At 51.4% G+C, this 8,343-nt stretch overlaps 1 protein-coding gene across 5 annotated transcripts; it reads left to right on the top strand.

Annotated features, from left to right (window-relative positions):
* Positions 1-1,415: 1,415 nt before the first annotated feature.
* On the top strand, positions 1,416-7,154 carry PARS2 (prolyl-tRNA synthetase 2, mitochondrial). 5 transcript variants are annotated; one of them, XM_060089856.1, is made up of 4 exons: positions 1,416-1,465; positions 3,088-3,179; positions 3,845-4,016; positions 4,902-7,154. In XM_060089856.1, exons 2-4 carry the CDS (start codon positions 3,114-3,116, stop codon positions 6,356-6,358), a joined length of 1,695 nt encoding a protein of 564 aa, XP_059945839.1. In that variant the 5' UTR covers positions 1,416-1,465; positions 3,088-3,113; the 3' UTR covers positions 6,359-7,154. The 5 variants fall into 5 exon arrangements, with proteins under 5 accessions (XP_059945839.1, XP_059945841.1, XP_059945843.1 ...); XM_060089857.1 differs by lacking the exon at positions 1,416-1,465 and adding an exon at positions 1,540-1,927; XM_060089858.1 differs by lacking the exon at positions 3,088-3,179 and having other exon boundaries at positions 1,417-1,465.
* Positions 7,155-8,343: the final 1,189 nt, after the last annotated feature.

The following is an 8,343-nucleotide window of genomic DNA, read 5'->3' as shown; positions in this document are numbered from 1 at the left end:
TACCAGCATTGTGGGGCTGGGACTGGGGGCACAGGGTGATTCCCAGTTCAGTCAAAGTTGTGAACCACTGGTTTGGTTTGTGTATCAGGCACTGTGTTGGGAGCTGTGGGAAATAAAGCTGTAAATCCTACCACACCCCGTTTTTCCCTCACACCAGCTCCTTATTTCCTGATTCTGTGCCTGTGAGTTGTCCTGGACATTTCACTCCACTCCCACTGCCATTCTTGTGTTAGCTAAACCCCACTCATCTTTCAGGCTCAGCTTGAAGCTCACCTCCTCAGGGAAGCCCTCCTTCCCTGTGCTCCCACAGAACTGTTCTCAGCCCCCATTACACCACTGATTGCACAGTGTTTTTTCCTGGCAGATTCTGGCAGGCTGAGAGCTTCTTGGGGCCAATAGCAGAATCACCAGTGTCTTGCACTGGGTCTGGTAGATTTTAGGTGCTGAATAAACTATAGCTGTTATCAGTTAGGTAGAGTTATATGATATGCAGCTCTCGCTCAGGACATTTGCACTTCTTCCCTGTGTCTGAAACATACTTCCCCCAGATATCTGCAAGGTTCTCTCAACTCCTTCAGGTCTTTGCTAAAATGTCACCTTCTCCACCAGGCTTTCCCTGATCCTTCTATTTTAAATGGCAACCAGTCGACCTCCAACCCTTTCCCTTCCCTAATTGATTTTTCTCCATAGCATTTAACAACATCTGACTAACGGATCCTGTCATTATATAAAATTTTGATAACTTGTTCACGATGTCAGTTTTTGTATTTTTTAAAAATTTTAATTGCATTAAAATACCACTTATCTTGAGTTCTTTGGCCTTCCCTTAATTTTATTGTATTGGATTATTGACTAGAATGTAAGCTATACTGAATGCCGGGAACTTTGTCTATTTTGTTCACTATTCCCAGCTTCTACAAGCGGTTGGTACGTGGTAGCTGCTCAAAAAATATTTTGTGAAAGTTTGATTTAGTGTCTTAAAGATTAAATAAAGGTGTCTTATTCCAATTGTTTAAAAAATTTTAATTTATTTAAATTGATAGCCTGTAAAATCATAGGGTAGATTCGAAACCGCATGGCTTACTGTTGTCATGGTTACACTATAGCCAGTGGTTCTCCTATTCAGAGAGTGGGGCGGGCCCTGGCAGTGGGCGGGAACACCAGACTCAAAACCTAGGCCCGAGGCCTTGATCATAGAGTTACACCTCCCTCAATCCTAGAGGGCACTTCCGGGACGGTGATTTACTTATTGCTGCCAACCTATGAGCCCATTCTCTCTCCTTGCCTGAGTTTCCGGCAAGCAATTCACGGGCGTCTAGAGTTGGGTGGGGGCCAGTCCCCGTGAGCGCGGCATTGTGATTGGCGGGAAGGACAGGAGGAGGGGCTTGGTGCAGGCACGCCCCTGGCGCAGGCGCGGTGGCCCGGCGTGGCGGTGCTTGCGGGGTCGGCGTTCGCCGGGACTACGGTTGGTGATCGTGGGTGACAGTGAGGGCTGGGGGCTGAGGGACGGGCTGAGGGACGGGCTGAGGGAGGGGCTGCGGAATGAAGAGAGGGCTCGGTTCTGGGCGCGGAGACCGAGGACCGTGGTGTCCGTTTTCCCACGTGCATCTCGTCCTTGGATTGGGGCGGGGTCACCATCACAAACTCTTAAATAATTCTCGACTCCTAGTCTGTTTCCTCCGTTGTGAAATTGCAGGACTTCCTTCCTTGTCTGCCTTGGGTCCTTGTGACTAGGAACTTGTTAGAAATACAGGTTCTCTGCCCACACCCCAGACTTATTGAATCAGAAAATAAGGGGATGAGGCCCCACCATCAGTGTTTTAACAAGCCCTCCAGATGATTCTGATGCTTGCTTAAATTTCAGAACCACTGGGCTACCGTAATGTAGCAAGCTGTACTGAGGGCCTTCTCAACCCAAGCTGAGAAAGTAAGGGAAAGAAAGGAGGGGGTGGACTTGAGAGAAATCTTGGAGACAGACTCAGTTGCTTGAGGAGGAGTCAGGGGTGAAGGAGTTTCTGGCTTGGGCCACGGGCCTGAGGTGGGACTTTAAGTGATGGCTCCAGGTGTCAACCACGTGTGCCTTGCTTCCAGGCCTGCACTTTTCCACGCAGTCACACTAGGGCTCTGTGGCCGTGCCTCCCAGCCGTTTTCAGGTCATAGGCCACATAGGAAATGATAATATTTGTACAGTGCCCAGGGGAAATGGATGAAGCTGCTTGAGGTTGGAGGAGACCAGCTGGAGGACTGAGGCTGCTGAAAGCTGGAGGGAACCACCTGGGGGGATTTGAGCTTCCCAGAGCTGAGGGGAATTAGTAACCTGTTCTCAGCATACTGCAGAAGAGCTTTGTCTCATGGGATTTGCTGAAGATTAGGGGTGCTCACTGAATTTGGCAACATAAATCAAGAACCTTGAAAGAGATTATACCCTTTGACTCAGTAATTCCATTCCTGAAGATCTCTCCCAAATATATAAGAAAAGAAAGCCTTCTGTTGTAGATTACATACAACAGAGAAAATTAACAACTGTCTAGAGAATCGTTTTTGATCTAGTCAGTCAATGAAATGCTGTACTGCCCTTAGGAATGTGTGAATATTTTGTAAAATCATAAAGAAACCTACATGCTCATTCATTAGACAATTGTCTAGTAAGCCCCTGCTCTGTGCTGAGTGGTGAGCGAGTTAGCTCCACAGAGCTGACTGCCTGGGGGAAGACCCAGCCAAAGGAGCAGTAACTCCAAAGAGTGATTGGTGTTTGATAGGGGATCAGGGGCTGCTACAGGAGAAGCTGGTCTTTGGGGTATGGGGAGTGGGTCAAGAAAGGCATCCTAGAAGACAGGGTGGCACTCCTAAGGCCTGGAGGATGAGTAGATGTTGGTACGCAAAGGGAACTGTGTTTTAATAATGAGTGTGCTGAAGCTGGAGCACAGAGAGGGCACTGGTGAGAGGAGGCCAGAGGGGACCAGCAGCTAGCTCACATGGGGCCATGTGCACTGTGAAGGTCAGAAGCTTAGACCTGATTCTAAGGGTAGCAGGAAGCTGTTGGAGGATTTTAAGCAAGAAAAGCTGTTGCTGTATGTGTTTTGGAAGTATCCCCTGTGGCTACAGCGTGGAGAATGGATTGGAGGAAGGTGGGCCTGGAAGCTGGGAGCCCAAGTGAAGAGGCTGTTGCAGTAGCCCAGGTGAGAGATGATGGTGGCCTGGACCTGGGTGGAGGCTGTGGAGGTGGAGAGAAGGAACAGAATCAAGAGCAAGTGAAGCAGTAGGAATCACAGGGCCAGAGGGGTTGGTGAAGGTGGGGCACAGAGAGAGCTCAGAGTGGATGAACCTGCCTTTCTGTTTTGGACAAAGGGTGGCTTGCACTACCATTCAGAGTGACAGGCAGCGCTGGACGGGGGGCAGGCTTAGGGGGAAGATGCCGAGCTCCCTGTGGGGTGCTGAGTGTGAAGTACTCATGCAGTGTGTTCTCTAGGAGGCAGTGGAATGGGTAGATGTGAAGCTTAAGAGGCACAACGTACAGAATGGAGATATTGACTCGGAGCCATGAGCATGTGGCCTGACCAGGGACTGTGTGCTGTGAGGGGGGAAGAGACATTAAGGACATTGAAGGCATGGGTGGGGTGGGGGCTCGTGGGCAAAGACAGGGCTCGCAAAAGAGACAAGGGATCGTCAGTAGCGGTTGTCTCTGGGCTGAGAGATTATAGTTGATTTCCTTTTTTGTTTCTGTTTTTCCTAGCAAACTTAGATTCAGTTCATAGAATATACCAGATACTGTTCTAATAACTTCTTATAACTCTTCTCTAAATTCCCACAATAAACCTATACGGTGGGTCCCTTCATTTTACAGGTGAAGAAACTGAGCACAGAGGAGTTGAGTCACATGTCCCAAGCCACACAGGGTGCAGTTATTGGGAAGCCGGACTGGGATCCAAGCTGCCTGATTCCAGAGCCAATGCTGTCACCACTCACTGGTGTCTCCACAGTATGCTGTTGTATTTTTATAAACGGGAAAAAAAAATGTGTGTGTGTATATATATATATATATATATATATATATTTTTTTTTTTTTTTTTTTTTTTTTTTTTTTTTTTGCGGTACGCAGGCCTCTCACTGCTGTGACCTCTCACGTTGCGGAGCACAGGCTCCGGACGCGCAGGCTCAGCAGCCATGGCTCACGGGCCCAGCCGCTCCGCGGCATGTGGGATCTTCCCAGACCGGGTCACGAACCCGTGTCCCCTGCATTGGCAGGCGGACTCTCAACCACTGCGCCACCAGGGAAGCCCCAATATATATATATTTTTTAAATTTAATTTTTTTTTTAATTTTTGGCTGCGTTGGGTCTTTGTTGCTGCACGCGGGCTTTCTCTAGTTGCAGCGAGCGGGGGCTAGTATTCGTTGTGGTGCACTGGCTTCTCATTGCGGTGACTTCTCTTGTTGTGGAGCACGGGCTCTAGGCGCACGGGCTTCAGTAGTTGCAACACGTGGGCTCAGTAGTTGTGGCACACAGGCTCTATAGCACATGGGCTTCAGCAGTTGTGGCTCACAGGCTCTAGAGCGCAGGCTCAGTAGTTGTGGCACACGGGCTTAGTTGCTCTGCGGCATGTGGGGTCTTCCCAGACCTGGGCTCGAACCTGTGTCCCCTGTATTGGCAGGCGGATTCTTAACCACTACGCCACGAGGGAAGTCCCGTAAACGGGAAAATATTGATTTTTTTTTTAAACGTCAGTAAATGGTGAGAGAAGTACAACCGTACTTTGATCTGCTAGGATGTTAGAAAAGAAAGGATTTGCATCCGCAAGATCGGTGGTGGTTGTAGAAGTTTGTTGGAGACCAGCCTGTGTTGACTACTGCAGGGTGTTGGATCACAGTTAACACCTATTTCTGCTCGGCTCGTTTTTCTTCAGGCGCAAGTGCCTCCTTACGCTGGGTTGAGATGGAAGGGCTGCTGACAAAATGCAGAGCGCTGCCTGCCTTGGCCACCTGCAGTCACCAGCTCTCGGGGTACGTTCCTCACAGGTTTCACCACCGTGCCCCAGGGAGAGGGAAGCGCTTGGTGCTGTCCCGCATGTTCCAGCCCCAGAACCTTCGGGAAGACCAGGTGCTCTCTCTAGAGGGCAGATCTGGCGAGCTGACTTGTAAGAGCCAGCGGCTGATGCTGCAGGTGGGCCTGATTCAACCGGCAAGCTCCGGCTGTTACCACCTCCTGCCTTATACTGTCCGTGCCATGGAGAAGCTTGTGCGGGTGATAGACCAGGAGATGCAGGCCATCGGGGGACAGAAGGTCAACATGCCCAGCCTCAGCCCAGCAGAGCTCTGGCGAGCCACCAGCCGGTGGGACTCGATGGGCAAGGAGCTGCTAAAACTTAGAGACAGACACGGCAAGGAGTACTGCTTAGGACCAACTCACGAGGAAGCCATTACAGCCCTGATTGCCTCCCAGCAGACACTGTCCTACAGGCAGCTCCCACTCCTGCTGTACCAGGTGACGAGGAAGTTTCGGGATGAGCCCAGGCCCCGCTTTGGTCTTCTCCGAGGCCGAGAGTTCTACATGAAGGACATGTACACCTTCGACTGCTCCCCTGAGGCTGCCCAGCAGACCTACAGCCTGGTGTGTGATGCCTACAGCAGCCTGTTTGACAGGCTGGGGCTGCAGTGCGTCAAGGTCCAGGCAGACGTGGGCAGCATCGGGGGCACGATGTCTCACGAGTTCCAGCTGCTGGTGGATGTCGGAGAGGACCGGCTTGCAGTCTGTCCCAGCTGCGGCTTTTCGGCCAACATGGAGACTCTGGACTGGTCACAGGCAAATTGCCCTGCTTGCCAGGGGCCACTGACCAAAACCAAAGGCATCGAGGTTGGGCACACGTTTTACCTGGGCACGAAGTACTCCTCCATTTTTAGTGCCCAGTTCACCAATGTCCACGGCAAGCCATCCCTGGCTGAAATGGGGTGCTATGGCTTGGGTGTGACGCGGATCTTGGCCGCTGTCATTGAAGCTCTCGCTACAGAAGACTGCATCCGCTGGCCCGGCCTCCTGGCCCCTTACCAAGTCTGCCTCATTTCCCCCAAGAAGGGCAGTAAGGAGGAGGCGGCCGCAGAGCTCACGGGGCACCTGTATGACCACATCACAGAGGCGGTGCCGCAGCTCCGAGGGGAGGTCCTGCTGGATGACAGGACCCATCTGACCATTGGAAACAGACTGAAAGACGCCAACAAGTTCGGCTACCCCTTTGTGATCATCGCGGGCAAGAGGGCCCTGGACGACCCTGCACAGTTTGAGGTTTGGTGCCAGAACACCGGAGAGGTGGTCTTCCTCACCAGAGAGGGAGTCCTGGAATTACTGAGCCAAGTGCAGGTTGTCTAAACGCCCCCTGGACCCCTCCCACTGCATCTCACAGTCTCGGTGTTCATTCTAACGCTGCCTTTCTTATACTGCTTTCCAGAGCTGGTCTCCCCAGAAAGAGGGCAGCTCGTGGAAGGTGAGACCATGTTAGGAAAACCAGTTGTTATCCAGTCATCTGTTCGGACTATTTGTATTTAAAGTCATTATCTTGATCCCTTTGTCTGGCTGGCCTCGCTGCCACACATCATTCCTTTTATATTCTATTCGGGGGCAGTGGCTAGAAGGAGCCAGGTTGTCATCTTGACCCTCAGGAGAGTCACTTCCCTTCTCTCAGAGGAGTTTCCCATGTGTAGGATGGGGCCTCCCCAGTGGCCGAGGCCCTTCCAGCTCCAGCAGTCCAACCACGGGCCTCTTGCTGCATTCGGTCCAGAGAGGCAGCCCGTCTGTCTTCCTCCATTGAGAAGTTGGCCTGATTGGGGAGAAGAATCAGGACACCTTACTGCCACTGACTCACTGGAGACTTGGACACGACCCCTCCCCTGCTGGTGCCTCAGTTTCCCCATCTGTGATGTGAGAAAATGGAACTAGATCTGTAAGGTCCTTACAGCTGTGACTGGCTGGTTCCCCGAGAGGTTCATCACAGGCAGATCAGATCTGATCTGTTCCTCTGATCCTCCATCATCTAAGCTACCCAGAAAGTAAATACAATTAGCTAATGGCCCCCAAGCCACCTCCAGAGACCTGGCCCTTCCTCTTGAGGTGGCTTAGCACTGAGATCATGTTATATTGATTGAATAAAGTCAAACTGTTGGGATGAGCCTTGCATGTTAATTGGAAACAGTGCTAACACCTGCCATGTTAACAGTGCAGTGGCTTCCTGCCTGGAGACTTTCATTTTTCTACTCTTTCTCCACTCAAAAAAGAAAATTGGGTGGCTGGGAAAATGTGTGTTAAACCATTTCTTCCCACAAGTGTGAGGAGCAGCAGGCTTCAAGTGCCATGCTGACTTCGTCCTGCGTGCAGAGTTGCATCCTAGCGCCACGCACGACAGCGGTGAATATTAAGAGAAGGTCTCTGCCTGAGCCCTGGGGAGAACTGGCAGCGGGCTTGAGCTTTCATTGCTCCTGCTTCCAGGAGCAGAATCAGGTTCTCCACCCTCGGCCCTCAGGGTCATGGCTTGTCCAAACCTAACAAGAATCTCTCGGGGCCAAGGTCAAAGCCACCACCTCCTGAAACATGCTCGGCAGCTCCTGGCAGTGGTTCTGTCTTTGGCTCCCGCTATGCTCGCCTGCTCAGCACCGACGCCCTTCTTTGTCACTTGGCGGGCACAGCTCACTGTATGGCGGCCAGCCTCTCGTGGATGGTCAGCTCCCTGAAGCTGGGGTCCTAGGCTGATTCCTAGTGCACTGAAGTTCTTGTCTCGGCCTGTTGTTCTACCTGCCAAACAGCTTCCCTGCAGCTTGTGACCACTGTTCCTGCCACAGTAAGCTCACCCCCAGCACACACCATCAGCTTTCCTAATGACTCCCAGGCCTACCGCTGGGCTCTGGGCCAGCATTCAGGCCAGAAGACAGGGATTCTGAGAGCAAACCCAGAAAGGCTGGATTGTAAGGCAGGAATCCTACCCTTGGCTGCACAGTGGAATCCCCTGCGTCCCACCCTGATGTTCTGTTCTGGGGTGTGGCCTGGGCATTGGCAGTTTTAGAACTCCCCAGATGATTCTGATTCGTAAAGTCGGTGGAGTGTCTTCTGAGGCTACATTGCAAGGTTGAGTATTTGAGTCATTTCAGTTGTGCGTTGTAAGATTGATGTGTGCTCTCTGCTTTCAGTGGTCTGGTCATTCATTTGTTGAGGGCCTGCATGTGCCACTGTGCTATGAGGCCCTTTTATATGCCGTGTTCAGAACTTAAAACTGTGCAAGGTAGGTCCTGTGAAATCCTCATTTTACAGATGAGGAAACCTGAAACTCCATTTAAACAACTCAATCAAGGATGCACAGCTATTAC

The sequence above is a fragment of the Mesoplodon densirostris genome, chromosome 2 (assembly GCF_025265405.1).
Source record: "Mesoplodon densirostris isolate mMesDen1 chromosome 2, mMesDen1 primary haplotype, whole genome shotgun sequence".
Classification (NCBI taxonomy): domain Eukaryota; kingdom Metazoa; phylum Chordata; class Mammalia; order Artiodactyla; family Ziphiidae; genus Mesoplodon; species Mesoplodon densirostris.
The sequence above is the reverse complement of the archived record's forward strand: the minus strand, read 5'-3'. Positions and strand labels throughout refer to the sequence as shown.

Excerpts from the sequence above, each read along its gene's own strand:
- PARS2 (XM_060089856.1), top strand. The coding sequence starts at position 3,114 with ATGGATTGGAGGAAGGTGGGCCTGGAAGCTGGGAGCCCAAGTGAAGAG. Across the intron at positions 3,180-3,844 it reads AGGCTGTTGCAGTAGCCCAG|GTGAAGAAACTGAGCACAGA; the intron begins GTGAGAGATGAT and ends TTCATTTTACAG. Across the intron at positions 4,017-4,901 it reads TATAAACGGGAAAAAAAAAT|GCGCAAGTGCCTCCTTACGC; the intron begins GTGTGTGTGTAT and ends GTTTTTCTTCAG.